Here is a 23,067-nt window from a genome sequence, read left to right as displayed (position 1 = left end):
AAGCCCAAGTCCTCATTACAGTATTTGAGTATCCAGATGTGTTTTCCTTCCTGGTTTAGACATCTGATTTCTGGGGGGAGAGGGATTCTACTTTTAGAGCTTGTTTATTTTTGAAGCAAGATTTGCAGTACCACTTGGACACTTACATCCCCTAAGGATGCAAACACTGTCCACTGAGGGGGACAGTCCTGCTCAACTGAGCACCTCGTGAGGAGAGATGCGTCTGATCTGGGGTCACAAAGGCGGAGGTCTGGACTCAGACACAGCTCTAGGTCAGGTCTCTCTTCAGTCTGTGACAGCAAAGTCAGAAGCACAGAAGCCCGTGCTTTGGTACTTGCCTTTACTGCTTTCCACGGCTTCCTATTTCTAACTTGCTAGCTTCTTGCTGAGTGTGCTAATACCTGTGAAAAACTCCATTAAATGCCAGACTCTCCTATGTCTAACTTTGATTCTGCAAAAAAGGGGGATGCCTCACTGAAGGGCTGCAAAATGGAGCATCACTGAACCTCTCTAGGAGATTCTGTGCCCTCAGTATCACAGCTCGCTCACATTTCAGTTCTGCACTACAGCTGTATAGAGACTCTGGTTGTGATCATTAACTCATATTTGATTTTTTTTCCCAGCAGTGATTAATTATCTCTTAGCAAGGTTGTTGATGACTTTCTGATTGCTTTATCCCTCAGTAAATCTTTGGGGATAACTAGTTCATTAATAAATTAATTAACAAGCTTAATAGTGTGCTGTCTCAAATCCACAGGAAAGCTTAAAATTATTCCACCTGACATGTGTTCCCTTATGTCTTGTTCAAGGCCAGAAGAAGTAGGTAGGCAGGCACCTAAATCCATTTTTGGATTTAGCCCTTAGGTTTTGGGAAGGATCACCACTGTCCTGAGAAAAATTAGCTCATTTCCTACATGACATGAACAAGACTTTTTGTGTTGAACAGAGAATTACACTTGCATACATTCATTAAACTGCTACCCGATATTACTGCCTTGCAGACAATGACTGTTTATCACTGTTATTAGTGAAATACCAAAGTTGTGTTTGATCTTAAGGTCTGGACTCTGCTATAGAACTGAGTTAACATGCTTGTTAACTTATTACCTAATGCAGAATTCTCAGGTAACAACTGAGGAATAAAGCAATCAGAAAATCACCAACAACTTTGCTAAGAATTATTAATTTTTTTTGAGAAACAAATACAAGTTTGGTTTTGACTAAAAATGACAAACGTCTTTAAACATCTCCATTGCATTTGGGCACAGCTCTGTACTTTAAGGCATTGAGAATTAATGGGATTAGTGGGTGACTTTCCTCTCATCAAGACCGCATCTACAACAAACTAAGGATACTGATTTAAACATTTGCATGTGGGTGCAATGTGCTTTACCTTTGACTATATGTCTGAACTTAATTAGCCTCAATTTTCCTGACTGTGCTGACAGCCTTGAGGCCCAGATCATCATTTTGGTTTCAGTTACAATATTCACGCAGCAAGTGGAAACCTTGCTTTCACATCTGTCTCTGTCTGATGGGAAAAAGAACTTCAGTTCATTAATATGCCAAAAGAGCCCTTCAATAGCTGGGTCGCCAGGTTTTCTGAAACACTGTTTGTCCCTCATGGTAAAACAAAACTGGTTGGCATAACTAATGAAATAAGTTAATCTCAAAATTGATACAATCATGGGATAAGGAGAGATAGATTCAAGCAGCTAGTTTCACGAGTTTGTTTTTATGCTACCTAAGATGCTTCAGTTGGAGAGCCTGACTCTTATCAGAGAGTATACAGATTTAGGGATGACAAAACTCTATAAAGACATAGCAATCTCACTAAGCAATCTCATCCAATGAAAGTGTGTGTTAAAGTTGTGCTAAAGCCTAACACTTCATTGTTGATGGTTGAAAATTTGAGGAAAAAAGAGCAAAAGCTAGAACAAATTCTCTCTCTCTTCTGCCCCGCAACTCCAGCCACCACTGCTTCATTAGAAAAAGGGGAGTGCAACACAAAAAATACCATTCTTACCTACATTCTTTCAGTACCATTTCAGATTTTTCTATCCTTTTTACATAGAAGAAAGCCGAAGAGTGTTTTCATCAAAGGTCATTACATTAAATTTTATTTATTTCTACACTTTTATATAGAAAGTAAATTGGGATGAATGATTATTTATTATCCAAATGTTTAAATCACGTCCTTTTTCTCCACCTTTTGTTCTTTCTTTTTTTCCTAATGGAAATTAGAAAACTAGAGTATGGATTGGTATAGAAAGAATACAGCACAGTTGCACCTAGGATAAAAAGGAGGAGGAAAAGAATTGTATTATTGTATTTTTCACATTTCAAAAAATCTATTCTCACATTTTGTGGCTACTTTCTCATGATTAGAAAAAACCCTAAACATTTTTAACACAAGGAGGATGCTTTTAGGACAGATATCACACAGTTTGCAAGTATGCTGCTACATGGTACAGGGACAAAGAGAAGAGTCTTTTCACAGCAGTAGAGTTATGATGGATTCACAATTAGTGTAAATAATACCAAAGTCTGGATCACACTGTCTGAGTTGACATTGAACAAAAGTAAGCTGGAAATTTCTGTTTAGGCAATGAAAAAAACTCTTCTTCTTTTATTTTCCTGATTTATTTTATTCCAAAGCCTATTTCTATACAGAGACCTGCACTTTGAGATATTCAAATCCCTTAAAAAGGGCTTCATAGCTACTCCATTTCTTAATGCTTTCTGTCTGAGACACAAATGTCAATGAATTGTCCAGGAAAGATACAAAACCTTCTTTAATTCTCATTGTTCTTAAGGATAACAGCAGAAATACTTCTCAAATGGCGGTGCTAAAAATATTTTCTTTCATTGCCTCTGCTGTTGCTGATTTGACCAGAAGGTTTCCTTGCAGAATTAGCCTAGGTACAGAAGATGTGAATAAAACCTCCATTCCCAATTCTAGTTTCACACGGACCCCATTGATTTCAGCTGCTCGCAAAAAGGTAGACAGGGTTCATGTTTTTAAAATAGATGTAAATAATCCCCCACAAAATGATCTGGTTATAGTCCCAGCTGAGGTATAGATTTCCAATTGCAGTGCACCTGCTTGGCGAGGTTTCTCCTTCCATATTACATCAATAATAAAGCAATGAAAATGCTTTCAAAAAAACACTCTGCCAGACCCCCCAACATCATTCACTCAAGTAAATAATAAAAACATGTATAGGACATTTAAATAAATTTAAAGTGGGTGTATTTATCACAATCAAATCTCAAGTTGTCCATTTGTCTGTTATAAACAAAACAAAACAAAGCAAAACATGACAAAGAAAACATATCCTTTTGCAAATTAACTGAGATATATATATTTTTTTTAATACTATAGCTTAAAATAATGGCTCCTTCACAGTATTTTGTACACCCTGTTTTCATCTAAACTACTGCAGCGAGTTGCCCTTTTTACCACGTTATTGCACTGACGATTGTCTAGGTTTGTGTGGCAAGGTTTTGGTAGTGGGGGGGGCCACAGGAGTACTTCTGTGAGAAGCTGCTAGAAGCCTCTCCCATGTTTGACGGAGCCAATGCCAGCCGGGTCCAAGAGAGACCCACTGCTGGCCAAGACCGAGCCCATCAGTGATGGTGGTGGCACCTCTGGGATAACATATTTAAGAAGGGGAAAAAAAACAACCCACAAAACTGCGCAGCTGAAGCCGGAAGAGAGGAGTGAAAACATGTGAGAGAAACAACTCTGCAGACACCAAGGTCAGTGAAGAAGGACGACAAGGAGGTAGGTGCTCCTGGTGCTGGAGCAGAGATTCCCCTGCAGCCCATGGTGAAGACCATGGCGAGGCAGGCTGACCCCCTGCAGCCCGTGGAGGTCCATGGTGAAGCAGATATCCACCTGCAGCCCATGGAGGACCCCAGACTGGAGCAGGTGGGTGCCTGAAGGGGACTGCGACCCCATGGGAAGCCCATGCTGGAGCAGGCTCCTGTCAGGACCTATGGACCCATGGAGAGAGGTGCCCACACAGGAGCAGGCTTGCTGGCAGGACTTGTGACCTGTGGGGGACCCATGCTGGAGCAGTCTGTTCCTGAAGGACTACAGCCCGTGGAAGGGACCCATACTGGAGCAGTTCATGAATAACTGCAGCCCGTGGGAAGGACTCACATTGGAGAAGTTCGGGGAGGACTGCCTCCCGTGGGAGGGACCCCCACACTGGAGCAGGGGAAGACTGTGAGGAGTGTGGCAGAGACAACGTGTGGTGAACTGACCACAACCCCCATTCCCCGTCCCCCTGCGCTGCAGGGGGTGGGTAGAGAAACTCGTGAGCGAAGTTGAGCTCGAGAAGAAGGGAGGGGTGGGGGGAAGGTGTTTTAAGATTTAGTTTTTATTTCTCATTATCCTCCTCTGATTTGATTGGTAATAAATTAATTTTTCCCCAAGTTGAGTCTGTTTAGCTCATGACGGTAATGAATGATTTCTTCATGTCCTTATCTCGACCCATGAGCCTTTTGTTATATTTTCTCTCCCCCGTCCAGCTGAGAAGGGGAGTGACAGAGCAGCTTTGGTGGGCACCAGGTGTCCAGCCAGGGTCAACTCACCACAATGACACCAGCCTCTGCAAGTGATGGCATCGGCCTTAGCAGGGAAAGGCAGAATTTTTAAAACCGTTTGAGCAGTTAAATGGAGGAGGATGAATTTCAGACACTTGTGCTTTTAAATACATTTGCGTTAAAGCCTTTTTTTTTTTTTTTTTGTAGAGCCTTCTTCTGAAAACTAATAGAGTGTGAGCAATCCTGTTTTGGCTGAGTCATCCCCATAACATTAGTTGTAGTTCAGAGCCCTTCTCACCTTGCAGAGGCAGGGAGAAAGAAATGGATTATTTAATGTAACTTGCATATAAATTGAGTTACCTTTTAAATTTACAGATTTCTAAAAATACTACATAGCAACACAGTCTGAGTTACCATTTTGGGATATACAATTGGAAAATAATAACAATGACTTTCATTAATACATTGGAAATACTTGAAACTTGAGTCACATAAGCTAAATTTTTCATAATGTGAGCCAAATAATAAAAGCCACCAAACTGGATTAATTACAAGGAATGGCAAAATATTCATTTGCAGAGAAAGAAGTAACGGCACCACTTACCTCAAAACTTACAGATCCATTGTGGTCAGTGTCAAATGCATTAAACAGAAAATGTGCATAAGTTGTGGAATCTACAATTTAAAACAGTAAAAATAGTTCATAGTAAGCACATCTTATTTCATTTAATTTCATTCCATGAAAAAAAAAAAAGATACCAAGATGTATTTTGATACCAAAATTTGATAGCAAGACTAAATTTTCAATTAATTTTAAATTTCTTTTTTTGCAGGGGAGAAGGAGGGATAAATTATAAATGAAAGTATGTGGGTAGCTACACTGTTAGGAACACAAAATTTAAATTTCTAGTCTAGAATATCTTTATTCATTTTTATTACCATTTCTACTAATCACTGATATCTGAATGAATACCAAGTTATTGTACTCTGAAACAACCTGTGTTAATGGGAATGCTACTTTATCAGTTAAATGACTGTGACAGGGTATCTATCTCATATGTTAAAGAAGAAAAATATATTCATTTGTTCACTTTAAATGAGGGAAGCAGACACTACCATCTGTGCATCTGGCTTATCGTTTTTACTCTGAAGAGAGGCCTGTTACCCAAGTTGAAGATGATCTTGTCCGAAAGCTGCAGCTGCACTCGGGTGCTATGCTCACCCACAGGTGAGATAAAATCCTGTCCAGAGAAGCAGATTCTTAAAGCTGGTTTGCTGCTTAATTCCCATGAACATGGTATGAGAGCTAGGTGCCTAAAAATCCTGGAGAAACTGGCTGTGACTAGCTGAAGGGGTCAATAAGACTCTGAAAGATGACCTTAAACAAGTGATCCCTTCACTAATTATTTGTATCCTTTTCAAACCCACTGGCCACTGCATATCGACTCATTTCAGAAACAAAAGACAGCATGGATATAAATCTGTCAAGCCTCTACGTTTTTGTAAAAATCCATCCTTCCATTTCCACTGAATACCTTCCGAGAGGCACAACCTGCTCCAGGAGTAATACATTGCAAAGAGAGAACTTCTCCAGAGACTGCCCTGTTGATGTGAGGTACAAGCTGCTGGGGTTATGGGGAAGTCAGCTTTCCTCAGGCTCTTCTCCCTCCCTCAAAGCCATGCAGATTAATGTAGGCTGAGGTATTGTTTACTTTTAATACCCATTGCTTTGCTCTTTCTATTTCATGGGTTTACATTAATTTTAGGTTAATTAACATTAACCTGACAAACTTTTACTAAAGTGAGAAGTGTTATGAAATCAGTGTGCCCCTTGCAGGACTAACCCTGCCTTAGCATGGAAAAACCTCATCAGTGCTGAGGTGCCTTTTTCTGATTTCTTGGCACTCAACTATTTTATCTTTCATATCAAACCTGAAAACATTTATTTGTCACAGCCCAAAATATCGTTTTGAATTGAAGTGAGTGATAGTCTTGGGTCACTCACCTGAAATTCCACGTCGACCCCAAGGAACCATATATACCAAAACTCAAAACTTTGTACTTCACAGATTCAGACCTGATATTAGTAACTAAAGTCTCTGGTCTTAATATGGTAATTTCATATGATGTTAAATACTTGTAGCAAAAAAGCCCTCTGCAAACTTTAAACCCTGTGTCTGTTAATGCATTTTCAGAGAATTAAAAAAAAACCCTCACTATTGAGACATGTGTTCATTCATCCATGTATCCAGTCATCACTGTAATTGCTTAAGCATGGCCTAGCAGATAAATTCCCACTTTAACTGAAAAATGTAAATTTGTTGACTTCAGTTTATATTTAGGATTTTAATAGTCATATTTTCTATAATCTACTGAGACTTCTGTTGTGCAACAGAATATGCTATGCAAACCATCTTCAGGGAAATAACATATTATAGAGGTATAATTACTGTAAACTGAATTTTAAATTCCTATTCTCTTGGCATTCATTTCTTAAAAATATGTGAAATATTCCTAATTATTTTCTGTAGATTTACAGAAAACACAAAAGTAAACACAAAAGTGTTTTATTGTTTGTTGCCCATTCTTGATACAATATACTACTCTTTTTGCATGATGGTATATGAAAAAAAAAATCTCTACTTGGAGAATGTTTTATTTCTAGTAACCCCTTCTGAAAAAAAAAAAAATAAAAATCAGAGGTCTTTTTCAGGGATGTTTGTTCAGGCAGTTCTGGTCTGAAATTTTGCCTTCAAAGCTACAGCAGGATGAGGTACACTTCTCTTTTAATTAGAGCTACTTAGTGTGATTTCTCCCTGCCCTACCCCGCTAAATCTTGAAAATTAATCATGTGAGACAAAAGCTTAACTTTTTAAATAAAATATATTTTCTTTTCAGGGATCAGATATCATAACTAGTAGGCTAAATTGATATTTTGACAGGTTGAGACAGGAACAGATATTAGATCAGAATTCCTTTGAAATACACCATTAAAACATTTTAAACATCAGAGACAAAAAATGGTAGTCATTAAACATCCGAGAGAATGCTTTATCAAACCGTGAACATAATCTGTTCTGTTCAGAACTGAGGAGGAATGTAATAATTATTCAGTGTCTGGATTCTTATCTACAACCTGCCTGTCTGGAGAACAAATCCAAGTTAAATTTCAGGTGATCCATTGCATGAACACGGGGGCACCTATTCTCCCGTATTTCTAAAAAGAAGTAACCGGAGTGCCTTTCCAGCTTGGAAAGCTTTTCATAAAGCTCCTTCTGCCTTTTAAAATACACCGATTTTACTGCAGATCTGTGTCATCTCCTTTGTTACTCTTAATGCGTCTCCCTTATGTACTTTCTACTCCTCCTGTCCCTTGTCCTGAATAGTCTTGAAATTCGCTTGATGAAGTGACTTGCTGGATGACTTCGAAAAATGACTTTATGGTGATTGCTTAGTCACCCTGAAGCTTAAAATCTTACACGACTTCATTCTGTTTGCTCAGATATGAATTGTTATAATGATACAACATGTTGTATCTGGTTTTGCATTACACAGACAACTGGGGCACAGATCTACATGTACCACACATGTTTTAATGTGGGGACAACTTTCAAACTTTTTTTTTCCTCTTTAATATTCAGACATACATAAAAACAATATTTTAAGTGCAACTGAACTGTAAAGGCCTCAGCTGCACACAATATTTTGGCAATACATTAAAAGATTTAAGTATCCAGTCTAGCTGCTTAAAGGGACACTTAAATATGATGACCTCACCCTGTTGTTACCAAGCAGGGATACGCAGATATAGACAACTGATTGGACTTTGAAGATACCTTGGCCAATGTGAGGAACAAAGAATAGACTTTGGCTCCCATACCTCTCAGAAAATGGCAAAAAGTCAATGCAGGCACCTACAAAACAGCACAAAACCTGCACAAAATTTTTCAAGTCTCAGTGGGACCCCAGAAATTCAAGGATTACTGATGTGAGGTGTTACTCCTCCAAGGAGCTTCAGCTCTTCTGCTATTTCCCCTGAATATTTTTCCTGAAATTTTGAGGAATACTGCATAAGGCTTTCACATTTTTTTGTGCTGTCTTTATGTACTGCTTAGGCTGCATGCCATTGCGTGGAGGCCGTGGAGGATGGGGAGAGGAAGGGGGTAGCTTCTGTGGTCGCTCCTCGGTGCTCTTCGCTAAGATCTCTGAAATGGATTTTTTGAGAAAGCTAAAAATGCTGTTACTAATATGTTGTTACTAATACACAACATCTGTTACTGATAAGTGAATTATCTGGATTTGATACTTTTCTACCCTGCTTAAAAATCTAACTTTTTACTGTATTTTACTAATGTTAAAAGAAGGAAGAAATTTTTTTTTATTTTGTTTTTGTTTGTTTGTTTGTTTTTTGGTTTGGGTTTTTTTTTTTTTTTCAGAAAAGTGTAACTCCCTTGTTGCAGACAGAGGAATGGCATTGTTGAAATAGCAACGAATATCCAGGTGCCCCTGGAATACAATATTACCATTGCTACTAAGAAGCCATAAGTTTTATAGGGAGCTTTCCCCAGGGCGGAGGCTCATCAGCTTGCAGCTTTGTTTCCCGTGGTTTAGCTGTGACAGCAGTCTCTCCAATTGATCAGGTTTCTGATTGGCTTTACTTTTGTGGCACAGCTATAGCTTTATACAGGTAGCAGAAACATGCAGTTATTCTACGTAGAATATGTAGAATTCTGTGTAGAATATATGTACGCCTCTAACATAATGATGCAGTGGAGAGAAGATTTTTTTGCTTCATTTGCTTGCAGTGCCCTGAGCAGCAGGGAGATGGGATGCAGTGCAGAGGAGAGCAGGTGTGGGATGAGAGGGAATGGGGCACATGTGTTAGCAAACATGTAGAAACGACCCCAGGTGAATCGTAGAGTGAGGAAGAGGAAAGCACCAGTATGAACATCCTATTCCTATTAGCACCAAGAAAAAGGGTAGAAACTAAGAACTGTGTTTATAAAATCATTATTATTATAATGCATTCATATTCTTTCATTTCTGTAACAATTAGGTCAGGACTAATAAAGATTAGGAACTTAAGGTTACATTTATTCTAGCAATAGGTTTTAGCTTTACTTGTGTAAAAGGTGAGCTTTTGCTTTGCCCATAAACAATTTTAAGTGTAACAACAGGAATTTTTTAAAATTATTTTAAGTGTAGTAAAGGTGTAGTAAATCTCATGCAAAGAATTATTTTCACTAGCCAGAGTAACTAAAAAATACAATATCTGAAGCTGTAATTGTTACCTTGCTTTAAAAGCTTAGATACAGAAATAATCGGTAGGCAGGTCAACTTTTTTAGCCTTTTTTTCTTCCTATTGAGCATGCCTACTTGTTAAGGATTTCAGTGATGGTAATCCACACTGAATGCTGCTCTTTCCCTTTTAGGTCTTTATTCAAAATAAAACTAATTGGGAGATGTTTTGTTCCTACCAATTAAATGCGCTTTTTGAAAAATACAAGTGAAAAGAAAGAGGTATGAACAGTCCCAGGGAAACATGCAAATCTCCAGAGCGGTGGGAGAAGATGAAGAGGCAGGACTGAAGAGTTGTAGGAGAATATGAAGAGGGGAGACTGAATAGTAAAAGCAAGAGGCAGAAAAGAGAGGAAAACATTTCAAACCGAAAGAAAATCCAAGGTTCAACGCAAAAAAAATATTGCACATTTTTGTGTTACCTTCATTGCACTAAAAGGTTGTTAAGATAAAGAAATTAATGAAAGCCCTGGAAATTAATCAATTGAAAGTAAGGGTAGCAAAAAAAGCCCTCATTTAAGTAGAGAAACCCCATAGAAGTCAAGGGCGTTCTGCCATTGATATTAGAGGGTACCCTTAGTGCCTCCAACAGTTTTCATTCCTACTGTGAATGGTTCTGTGGACTAAAAGAGAACGGGGATGACTGTGTCGAAAGTTTGAAAGGAAAAAGTTTTGGAGAAACCTGTTTTTCAGAGCTACCCATAAACAAATGGTAACATCATAACAGGATACTGACTCCTTGTAGATATCACTGCACTTCATTCAGAAATACATACCTTAAAATGTGTCCAGCCATCAAGTAAGTACCCCATGAGTTCAGACAGAGCTTGAGACAACAATCTTGTTAATTTGAACAACGGGCTCTTTTGTCAGACTTAGGCGTTAGCAAACATAACTCTCTGTACACTGGAGCACTAATTACATCCGCCAAGTACTCACCTCCCTGTGGAAAGAACTGAGAGTAAATCTCTTTGAAGGTTTCTTCATTGACAACACCGCTGGGGCATTCCTGAAAAAAAAGCGAAAGGCAAGAAATAAGTAGCATCCAATCTAGTTGAGTCAAATCATATGTTCATGAGACCACACAGAACATGGCTGTAGTTCTGAGTGTAACATGTCTGATTGTGCACTTTCAACCAAATATTAATGCATTAAATGTGTATCACTTTGAAGTATCTTCCTAAAGAGTTCCCATGGCACAAAAATTTCTTCTGTGCCATGTATCTAAATGTCAGTCTTGGGACCAGAGTGACAGACACGAGCAGCAACTGCTCTGCTACAGTGCATGGAGCTATCGGTGTTGCTGTGGGCCATGGGTGGTTGTTGCCACAGCCACTAGCAGCACTTGACCAAGCAGGACTGTGAATTGCAATTGCACTGATGAGGCCACACCTTGAATACTTAGTTCAGTTTTGGGTCCCTCGCTAGAAGAAAGACACTGAGATTCTAGAGCGAGTCCAGAGAAGGGCAACAAAGCTGAGAGAACAAGTCTTATGAGGGAACTGGTGGTGTTTAGCGTGGAGAAAAGGAGGCTGAGGGGAGACCTTATTGCTCTCTACAACTACCTGAAAGGAGGCTGTAGAGAGGTGGGGGTCGGTCTCTTCTCCCAAGTAACAAGCAATAGGATGAGAGGAAATGGCCTTAAGTTGCACCACATGAGGTTTAGACTGGATATTAGGAAAAACTTCTTCACAGAAAAGGTTACCAAACATTGGAACAGGCTGCCCAGGGAAGCGGTAGAATCGCCATCCCTGGAGGTGTTTAAAAGAAAGGTAGACATGGTGCCTAGGGACATGGTTTAGTGGTGGTTTTGGCAGTGTTAGATTAGTGGTTGGACTCGATGATATTAAAGGCCCCTTCCAACCTAGACGATTCTATGATTAATGATACAACATGCAGTCATATTCTACTTGAAGAGCTATATTCAATTAACTTAAAAGACCCTAACACAGAAGATCTTACTCAAACCTTGCAGATCCTTCTACCACTTTACATCTTGTTCACAAACCGAAATACATAAGAAAGAAAAAGCAGAAAGTGTCCGAGTAGGGCGGTTACAGAGAAAATGAAAGGAAGTGAAGGAGAAGAAAAAAGAGGATTAGAGCGGTGACTTTACAAAAATGACTTACCTAAAGGGGTAGGAAAAGCAGAAGGAATACTGTATTGTTTACTGAGTCGTGTACAGAAATCAAAGACCAGACAGGTGACTTCTAGCCCTGAATTTGCCAGACTGAGCAGATGACTTTGGGCAATGCACTTAATTTCTTTTTGGCTTAATTCCTTCTTTAACACAGAGAGTGAAAAAAGCCTGGCAAACTTTTTAAAAGGTAGGCATCTATTACTTACCTAAAGAAAGGTAAGTAAGAGAAGACAAATTAAGTGTTAAGGTTCTTAAGTGCTTAGTGCTTCTTGTCTTAACCTGGAAAAAGGAAATAGCTTTAAATGAAGATAAAGAGCAGCGTAACATATTTTACCAGTGTAATAACAGCTTTTCCTGTGGGACCAAATGATATTTCTATTAGATCAAATAGGATTCAATTAGATCAAATTAGATCAAATAAGGAATACTGAGATATTCATAGTTCTGACAGCTTCTGCTAAGAAACAAATACTATAATCTTGCTAATCAAGAGATGAATGCACCACCTGAAAAACACGTCAGATCTGGTGATCTATGATTATTTTTATGTATGTCACTATCCTCAGCCAAAATCAGATCTTCACCATGACTAAGCACATGCAAACACACAGTAAGAAACAACTCTGTTTGATAAGAACAGACAGACAAAGAGCGGTCACAGAGACAGAAGTACAAAATTATTTGTTTCTGGTCACGGAGGCTGTCACTGATGGAGGCAGAATTAGAGCAGAGGTCTCTGTAAGACCAGATATACACTGACTGCTGGGCCCCACTGCCTTTCAAACCGAAGCCCTGGGGAGTGGGGGGAACAGTGAAATGCATCTAGCATCTCTACCCTTTGTCAGGTAAGGAGCAATCCATTAATTGAGGTGGCATCTCCCTGCCTGTCACGTATTTGGGAGTGAGGGCATTCTAAAACATCTCTCTCTGCTTTACCAGCTTCCCAAAAAGACTGTAGTCAGGTGGTCTAGTGCCTCTGTGGTCCGCAGCAGGTTTACTACACTGCTTGTCTTTTCATGTGAAGCCTTCTGGAGTTGTGTAAGTGCATGCAAAAAAGCAGTATTTTTACTTGTATTGTACTTTACAATAAAGAAAACATCAATGAAGTATTCAGATACTCATTGATATAACAATATAGTTATTGTTATATGTAGAAAATATAACAAAGGTATTTCACAAGTTCCTCGTCCAAGCATACATCGATATATACTCTACATCATTCACAGACCTGCTCAAGAAAGAATATCGCAGCCTTTTCCCTGAGCTGGGTGGTAATGTGACAGGACAATGCAGTATTTTAGAATTTCGAAAAAGAAGCCATGGTTTCTTTCTGTTCTGCATGTAACTTCTTTTCAGACAAAAACCTAGGCACATTTTGCGCAAACTAAAAAGAAAAGCTATACATTTGAATTTTTACAACTCAGATTTTGCATTTTTTTTATTTTTCTGAGAAGCTTAATAAATAAGGAATGATAAAATGTGCATTTAGGTTTGTCTAACTCTATGGCTTATTAAGATGCAAAGTGATTTTTCTACCTTTTCCTTGTATGAAAAAGACATACAAAATATGTTAATTTTGCAAAGAGTGCTCTCCCCTTTTTTACAGGAAATGCCAGCAACTCCAACTGGCTGGCAGTCCTTAGTCCGGAGCTGTGAAGAATAAGACTCCCATTTCCTGACTTCATTTAAGTGTTACGATGTTAGAGGAGAATCAAAGGTACTCTGGAAAAATTTGTCTAATTTATTCTTTGTTAGTTCAGAAAAAGTTAGCAGCCTGTTTTTAGAGAAATCCACGATCTACATACCTTATTAAAAGGTAGTACTTTTTTCTGATGCTTAATGAACTCTGGTTTCACCATACTGTTTGAAAGAAACGTTGCTTGAAAAGGTAACCTACTTTCACAGAATTGCGTGTTAGTAGAGCCAGAAATGACCTCTTGAGTTTATCTTGACTGACTCTCTGCATTTTCCTCTGCTTTTTACCACAGCATTGCCAGTAACGCCTTACCTTTTCCATCCTTGGAGATCTGTAGCCATTGTATCCTAAGGACATTCATCAAAAATCCATGATGTTGGCCAATTAATTTTATCAGAAATATTTGGTTGAAACTTTTATTTCTTTAGCTTGGATTTTTCCTCTGAGACTATACAAGACTGTGAACACTTCTGTTCTTAAATGATTTTAATCTAAATATATATGTAGCCAACATCATTTACCTCTTGACTCATAAATCTGGCTTTATTGTGTTTATCAGGAGATTTCTCTAGTTCAGTGAGAGAGATTTAATATTGTAATTAAGTATGCCTCATGGCTTTATGTCAAGTTATTGCTGACTTCTTCCATTGAACCAACTGTAATTAAAAAAAAAATCGTTCTAACCTTTCATTAAACTCTTATAAAAGAAAGGAAAATAAATAGTTTGAAAGAAAAAATGTAAAACATTTCCTATATTCTTTTTTCCTTCAGCTGTATAGAATTTGTTTTGTTACAGAAAATTTATGTTTGACGGTCTTTTAAAATTGAATTAATGATGTATTATTTTCATTTTGAAGAATAAAAAGGGGGAAAAATTCATCTTGATCTGTTTTGCCTGAGTCCAGTCCTCTCTCCTTTAAAGGCAAATAAGATAAACTGACAGAAAGAAGAGACAGAGAATAATAAATATCATTCTGCCTTTTGATGCTTTCTCTTGCCTGCAGTTTTACTGCTGGGGAAATTACACCTCCAGCACATAGTCTTATGAACCACTCCAAAACCTGTAAATTATTTACAAGCTTCATGCTGTCTAAACTGTCTTTTTTTCAGTATTTCTATGAGTACTGCAATAGGTGGATTCTTCTTTCCTACCTAATCAACACCCTTTTTAGACAAGAGGCAAACCAAAAAAGACACAAAAAAAAGGAGAAATAGTGAAATGTAGGAATGAGAATGAAGGAGAAACAAATTCTAAACTCAGACTTTTGTCTGTATAATAAACAATTTAGTATGACGGATTAATCTGCATTAGGAGCTTTTGCAATTTTAAATATATTCTAATTATGGGCTTTTGCATGACAGGTTCTTCATCCTATGCTTTATCTGCTGTCAGTATTTGTTCTGCTTCATTTTAGGTATATGTTCATGTCCATTGAATTAGTTATCTCTGACTGACAATATTTTCTCTTTTTGCATGTACTTCCACTGTGACTGAAAATTTAAATTTTCCATAAACACAAAACTTAATGGAACAACACATGCACAATTTTGAAACAGCATGTGTGTACTTTAAAGCTAATTCTACCAAAAATCCCACAACCTAAACCCACAGTGGATTTCCATAGCCCAGCCCAGTTCCTGATTTTTCATTTGAGTATAATAGGGCTTTGGGCAAAACAGCATGAGAATTTAACAAATGGGCTTGATTTAATAACATAATCTAGGTCAAATTGATAATGAAATTTGGGCCAACAGACACCTCATGAAGCTCAAAAAGAATTGCAATATTCTGTGCCTGGGAAGAAATCGTCCCTTGCCCCAGTACCATCTGTGAAGTGACTGGCTGAATGGCAGCACTGCCGAAAAGGATGAGGGGTTACAGTGGATGTCAAGCTGAGTATGAGCCAGCAATGAATTCTTACTGCAAATAAGCTAAACCACCTACTGAGCCAAGCAGTGTTCAGGACACAAGGGTGTGGGTTACAGACTTGAGAAAACAGGTTCTTAAGCTTACATTTTTTCATTTACATTCACTTTTAATTTTATGCACTGCCTACTTCCAAAGCTGCGTACTTAAGGTTGATTTAAATTTGCTATATCTAATGTTTATTCCGATGCATATAATTGAAACATAGGCCGCCTTATGAGTTTCATATTTGCAGAAAACCAAGCCAAATGATAATTATACAATTCACATCGGTTGCAATACCAAATTAATTTCTCCCACTAAGAAAGACAGTTAGTGTTTTTGGACTAAACATCTAGTTTTATTCTGAAAACACCGCCATGTATTTGATGTTTAATCAGTGCACATTGATGTGCATTTAGCCTATATTGGCCTCCCATGGCAACACATCAGTAGCTATAGATGGCCTGCAGGTAGAAGGGTTTTTTTCAGTGTGACTACACTAATGCATTATATCAGCAAAGTTTATACCTGAAATGTAAAGTGTTTTTTCTAGGCTTATAGAAAATGTAACCACAAGAGAACTCAGATGATCTGAAAATTAATTCCCTAAAGTATGTAAGCACTATATAAATTATCTGGAATAAGACCAGTGATACTCAGTTCACGAATTACTCCTATCTTGAGCCTCCTTCAAAATAAAATGTGTCAAAAGGAGCACACACAAGAAACTAAGGTACAAACAGTCCCTCTGAGGGGGGAAAAGGTAGGGACTTCGGTGAAACGTGTCTAGTGTGATCTCACTATGCCTCAGAAGAAGGAGAAAAAGAGACAAAGCTCACTCTGAGAGCGCCCCTTTGTACCCTGACACAAAGGCTGACACATCAATATCAACATGGCATCCACCCTGAAGACTTTGCCAGAACAGCGTTGATCAGGGTTGTACTGCAGCTGCCGAGCCAACCAGGTATTTGTCGTACAGGTACAAAGCTAGATCCAAAAAAGAACTAGCCTTATAAATCTTACCAGCTGCCACTTTCAAAACCTAAATCGACATGTCTGACCTCAATAGCCTCTGTATTTTGCCAATTTGTGACAGATAACAGTGTTCTCACTTCCCCGAGTTGCTGTTTGGGTAATGGCTCTGTAGCCATAGGCTGATTGCAACCAGGAGGGTAAGTGGTTACCAAAGCAGAAGAGTGATGGTGGGAGGATCAAAGACGAACAGAAAAAATTCACTCAAAGAAGCAGCGTCACATTAAAAAATTTTTTGCATTTGTTGAAATGAAGAACCTAAGTGCTGTTATGATTAAGCTGCTGGGTCATTAAAAATACATATACCTTGTGTTTAGATGGGATAATTGGCTGAGCAGGGGTAGTAAATTTATACTTCATGAAGTTAACACTACAGAAAAAAAAAACAAAAAAATGAAAGTAACATAAAAGCCAAAGAGAAATGATGGCATGGAGGTGAAAATTTCCATGTCAGGGTTTCTGAGGTGTTTCATTTTCCTTCCTACAGCTACAAATCTGCAATAGCTTGTTTCAAATGCCTCCTTTGAGTGCCTGTAATGTCCCAGTTTGCATATGACACAGGGCAGCCCAACCTCTTTTTCTGAGATTTGTCAATCCATTGGGCTCATCCAGAGCTGCTCAGTTCTGCTGACGGATGGACCTTGCTCCCAGTCATTTCTATGTCCATTTCCCTCCACTCCGCAGGGAGAGATCTCCCCAGCGCCTTGAGCCTCTTCTTGGTTCCTCTGGCTGCTGCCTTGCTCCTGCCTGTCTCTTTTCTGTTTACCCCTGCAATAGGGCACCATTTTCACATAGTCTCTGTTTCCTAGTCCTTGAAAGAAGAGGTCTATCAACCTCTGCTCTGAATCCCCACATCTCAAAATCTTTTCCAGAAAGAGTTAGGTTGATGGTTGGACTAGATGATCTGAAAGGTCCCTTCCAACCTAGGCAATTCTACGATGTTATGATTCTATCTTTTCTTCCATTTCAGAAGCTCCTTCACAGATAACCTTAATCAGGTTATCACCAACTATTACCCCATTTGTCAGACAACTATCCAAGATCAAACCAAGGCAGCATCAGATATATGCAAATTTCCAGTCAGACAGATCCGAAGTCCCAGCTCACTCTTAAGAGCTAGCACATTCTGTGAAAAGCATGAAAGAGTATCTTCCCTAATATTATTCTTCATTCTCACTTTGTGTCAAATCTTGCCTTGTGCTGTCTCTGTAGCATAAGTTAGAGAAAGGATGCAGAGACAGAACCCTTCTCGGGAAAGAAAGCAGGTGCAATTCAGGATTGTTAGCGTGAGGGAGTGTAAGCGACACCATCCCATTACATTGATACGGTAAATTCCCACAGCAAACAGGAAAACCCAGTGTGCTCTCAGCAACTGCAGCGCTTGTGGGCTTGTGAGAAAGGGGTGACCTTAATTTGGCAAGGAGAAGCAATATTGAAAAATTACTTGTTTGGACATTAAAGAAAAATATTCAAAGATGATATAAGTAGGTGTGTATGCTGTTGATGAAAACAAGGTTTATTTTGACTAGGTGTTTTATTTAATTGCAAGTAATTAATGGTAGTGAATCGTGTCCTGATGTGGACCTGCACAAGCAAAACGTTACTTAGGAGAAGTTTATACACTAAATTTGTCTAAAATTCTCATAGCCTGCAGACACAGGAAGAAGAGTATTCAGTGGCTGCTGTACCGTATTCCTCTATGGCCAATGCGGGAATTGGCTTTTTACAGTTTTAGTATGTCTTATGGCTTTGAAATTTAGCTAATATCCAGCTGACACGCTATAAAACAATTTAGTAATGTCTGCAGACCACTGAATGTGCGTCAAGCAGAGCAGAAAACAAAACCACAAGCCAATACACTTCTAGACTAAACTTGTTTATATTTCATTTATACTTAATAAAACTGTTTATATTTTCTAAGCATGCTGCTCCTGGCGGTATGCTGGATTTTGTTCGGTTACGTGGTAAAAGCCTGTCTGCACACCTGCGGAGGTGCACAAAGAGACAATGGCAGATTGCAGACCCCTAACTGCCCTCCCCAGCTGTTCCCAGGACATCCCAGGAGGCATCAGCCCATCAAAGGCCCAGCTCCACAAGCTCAGGGGAGCACAGGGGCACAACCCAAATTAAGGACGGAAAGGAAGGGACACACCATCCTGGCCCTCCCCAGGGCTGTCCCAGTGGAGTCTCAGCCCCAGTGTCTGGGCGTTGAGTCAATGTTTGGACTGAAGGAGGTTGCCACCTCACGGTAGGGGACGCATTATGGGATGCAGGGGAAGGGCATTTGGGCATTGCACAAGATTTATTATGGGATGTTTAGTGGGCAACCAAAGGTGGGGAAAGGGAGGGATTTAGGTGAGTTGAGGAGGAACGAGTGTGGGAAAATAGTGGGATAAGGGTATATAAAGTCCTGGTCGTGTATACAGTTGACTGGTAAGTTTGTTTGGCTGGCCGTGCCCTGTGCCTGACCAGGACAATCTGTCCTGTCTTCTTATTAAGCTCCTTTCCAGGTCTTTCCTGGGTGAGGGCTCTCTATTCTGTGTGTGCACGGGTGTGCATGGGAGTGTGAGTGCAGCAGCTGGGGTCAGACCACGGGTTGGAGGACCCCTGTGTCCCTGGAGCGTGTGTGGGAGCGTGAGTGAATGTGTGAGCACTAGGGAAGATCAAGTCGGATAAGCCGGTGACCTAGTGACATCACCCGGGAGCCGGGATGAGAGTGGGTCTCTAAGGGTAACACAATGGGGAGGTTGGCTACTGGGCATCAGGGAAGTCCAGAGTCTGAGCCCAGCTGCTTGAGGGATCCACACTGTACATATGTGCGTGTGTGTATATATATATTCTCACCTCCACGCTGCTCAGCCACAGAGGGGATTGGGATGAAGCCATTGGCGCTGCTGTGTTCATGTGACTGCTCTGTGTGTCTGTCTGTGACCTGTGTGGCTGGCCATGTGTATAGGTATATGTGTGATGTATACATGTGTTCTATGTGCATGTGCCTACTGGGAATACATCTTCAGCCTCGCTGCTAGTTGAATTTGTAATTTTGTAACTCATTTCTCTGTAGTAAACACAATCTATCTTGTGCTTGATATATTCACCATCAAATAAATTTAATTGCCTATTTATTTTGAAGTGATAGCTACTATGATTAACTTTATGTCCTGAAAGTACTCTTAGAATACAAGGTTTATTTTTTATACTGATATTTTTTGTAAAAAAGCAAAACACATATCAGAAGTGATCTTCATGAAAAGGGGCATGGTGGCATCGCTAGAGTTCAGATCACATTATTGGCCAACGTCGGAGAAACACCAAGAGCAGGGAAAAAAACCTGCAGCAGCTAATGAAAATGGAATTATTTTAGTGGGACTTCAAAGTAGATGGTACCAACAAAATGAGGTTTCTGGGGGAAAGAAGGTTTTGATGTCATTAAAGGAAAAGCAAACGCAGCCTGAAAAATACCTCAAAAGATATGCTTAAAAGAGATGTGATGCACTAGCCTCTGAAGCAGCCTCAAAAAAATAATTCAGAGAAACCCTCTCTCTTGAAATATTTGAAATGTGGCTGAACAAAGCACTAGAAATTAAGACTGGGAAAACTAACCTGGGAATAGTTAGACAGTTCAAAAGATCTTTTTCTATTCTCATTAATACAGATTAAAAAAAACCCAGACAAATATATTTATGATCCTTTTCTTTTTTCTTTTCCTTTGCTCTAAATACATCTACAAGCAGCAATAATGGAAGAAGATGTAGGGAGAGGCGAGCAGCTGTTTTCCTGCCACAGTTCGATCCCCCCCCAAGAGAGCAATGAATTCAGAGAGATTGAACCATAAGCAAAATATTGTCCATTAGGTGTTGGTAAAATTTCCAGGAGTTATTTCTCCTATGGATTAAAAGGGAAAAAACCATGTCTTTGTAATCTATTATAGACAGTCATTTCTCTGAACAACGTCTTTGAACTTGCGTCTTCTGGACTGCTGTATTGTCAGTATTTGGGCTCCTGCTTTTTAACACATCTTTTTGAAGCTAGATGAATGACAGAAACATTTAATTTCCTTTGTATAGATTTATCATTCAACACCTCAGCACATCAAATGGGAGCTTTGAGGGAGTTTTTAGGAAATCAGTGCATGTATGAGATAATTGCAATGACTACAGAGAGAGATCTACTTTGGCTCTTTTGATCAGGCAATTATATTATTCCCCCACCTCTGTGTTCCTCTTAAACTTTGCTGTTTGCCTACTATAAAAGCCAGTTTATCAAAGGACTGGGAGGACGACTGGCAGGACAGTGTCTCGAACTACTCACAAAGGATGCCGATTGGTTTTATTCTATCTTTAGACCTATCATCTGGGGTCTGTCCAGGCCTACAATACAATGGATCAAGTCCAGACCTTACCTGCCTTTCTTCTGAAAAGCTGTTGAAGGACCTGCTGTTAATTACCAAGAAATATGCAGAGATGGGAAGATGAGCAGAAGCAGGCTATGGTGGGAGACATGGGTAAAAGAAAGTATTGAACACGTGTGCATTGGATGCTTGGTCATCAGTCATGGCAAATAAACAGGCTCAACGGAAAAGTGTTTGTTCGGGGTGTGATCTGTGCAAATGAAACCATAGGAGTGAGGAAAACCCGTATCATAACATCTCAGATTAAACACATAAAACACACTCGGTATACTAATAAGAATGTGTCATTTCTTTCTTTCTGCTAGACAGGGGAGCCCCCTCCAGTTTTACATCTTTTTATAAAGGTTTAATGACTGGGTTACCAGCTACTCTAGCCAACAAATACAGCTGCCTTCTTCATGCCACTTGCCCAATAATAGAACACCAGTTAATTTTCTCAGAGAGAGAAGATAATTCCTCAGACAACTCAGAAATATGGATTTTTTACTCAAATCAGTTTTCATATTTCCTTAAATAATTGAAATCTTTTGCTAACTTTCCTAACATTTTAAAATTATTTTCTGTATTTATTTAAATTAATGAATTATTAATACTGTGCTGATAAACAAAGAATTTCCAAGCTAATGTAGGTCTGGGTATACCAGAGAAACCAGAAATGGACTCAATCAGGAAATTTTTCCCTGTTTGAGCATAATTCATGCTCGATAATTACGCTATGTCTATTTAAAGTAGAACACATACAAAGTATAGGACAAAGCGTACTTAAAACATAGTTATAGCTGAAAGAATTTAATATAATTTCTGTTCTAAAAAAGCTTCCTGGAGTAAAATGAAGATTAATTAGTACATTAGTGAAGCCTTTCCTAATTTGTAGGAGAGCTGAGAGTCCCAGTACATTAATATGTGTAAGACACATGAAGATACTCAGAGAGTAGAAATTTTGAAAGTCCAAAATACAAGATAGTGTGGGTTTTTTTAATTTTTATTTATTACACTACTTGAAATTACTCTTATGAAAAATTTAAATCTAAGTCCAGCATTAATATTCTTCGCATCTGTGGGATATTGGCCCCACTACATACAATAATATACGTGTTATTTATATATATATATATGTATATATGAGTGGGTATGTTTATAATGACCTATCTCTAGCTTGATGGATTTTCACTCATTTTCTCTAATGAATAACCTGTGTTCGATTCAATTACATTGAAAACCGCTGGTGTTTTTAATTTCAATTATCACTTCTACTTTTCATGTTATCGGGAAAGGGACAGCTATTAATTTAACCTCCTGTCTATTGAAACTGAATTAGCTTTTTTTTTTTTTTCTGATTAGGTTTCTCATCTTAGTTTTCTCAGGACTGAGCTATAAAAAAAAGCTTTCACAGCACCCTTTCTTTATGGAAATAGTTCTTGGTTTACATTTTTAAAAATAACTTCTGTGCAACCCCATAGAAAGACGCTGTAGCCAAACAGTGACGAATGATGAAATAAGTTGACCAAAGCTACACCTGAGATGAGACTTATTTGTTGATTTTAAGAGGGCTGAATAGTCTTCCTAAAATAGCTTGCTATTGTTTTTGGTTATTACAGAATTTAGCCTTACAGATCAGAACATAAAATAACATACTCTAGTCTTGTTATTACTTGTGAGTAATACAAGAGTGAGTATTACTCAAATACTTGTGAACCTTGGGAGCTAGTAATGGAGGTGAAGAAATATTTTCTCTATTGTTTGTAGAAGCTGTATGGGATGAAAGAAATAGGGAGTAATAGAAAAGGAAGATGTTTTTTCTGAAATGGTTAGTGGTGGTTGTCTCAGATAGTCTTTTGTCCCATTCCCTACTCTAAAGCCTTACTATGATTTTTCCTACTTATGGCTACAGGTGTAAAGCATAAGCAGTTTTTAACAGAGGACCTAGAACACAGGAGGCAAACTAACAGCCCCCAAATGCCCTGATTACTGGGTGTAAAGGGACATCCTTCCTTTCTATCTTTCCTCCCTGATCTAAAGTACAGCAG

The 23,067-nt window shown here is 38.8% G+C and overlaps 1 protein-coding gene across 5 annotated transcripts in view; it reads right to left on the bottom strand.

The window, feature by feature from the left end:
• The window catches only part of KCNIP4 (potassium voltage-gated channel interacting protein 4), a 339,234-nt gene that overhangs the window by 10,418 nt on the left and 305,749 nt on the right, over positions 1 to 23,067 (bottom strand). For all 5 annotated transcript variants that reach the window (XM_054203578.1, XM_054203576.1, XM_054203580.1 and 2 more), the window contains 2 exons: positions 10,792 to 10,861; positions 5,159 to 5,229 (listed from right to left, as the gene is read on the bottom strand). In XM_054203578.1, the coding sequence (XP_054059553.1) occupies positions 5,159 to 5,229; positions 10,792 to 10,861 (141 nt within the window). The remainder of the gene's footprint in view (positions 1 to 5,158; positions 5,230 to 10,791; positions 10,862 to 23,067) is intronic.

The sequence above is a fragment of the Rissa tridactyla genome, chromosome 5 (assembly GCF_028500815.1).
Source record: "Rissa tridactyla isolate bRisTri1 chromosome 5, bRisTri1.patW.cur.20221130, whole genome shotgun sequence".
Classification (NCBI taxonomy): Eukaryota; Metazoa; Chordata; class Aves; order Charadriiformes; family Laridae; genus Rissa; species Rissa tridactyla.
This window is presented reverse-complemented; position numbering and strand designations above follow the sequence as displayed.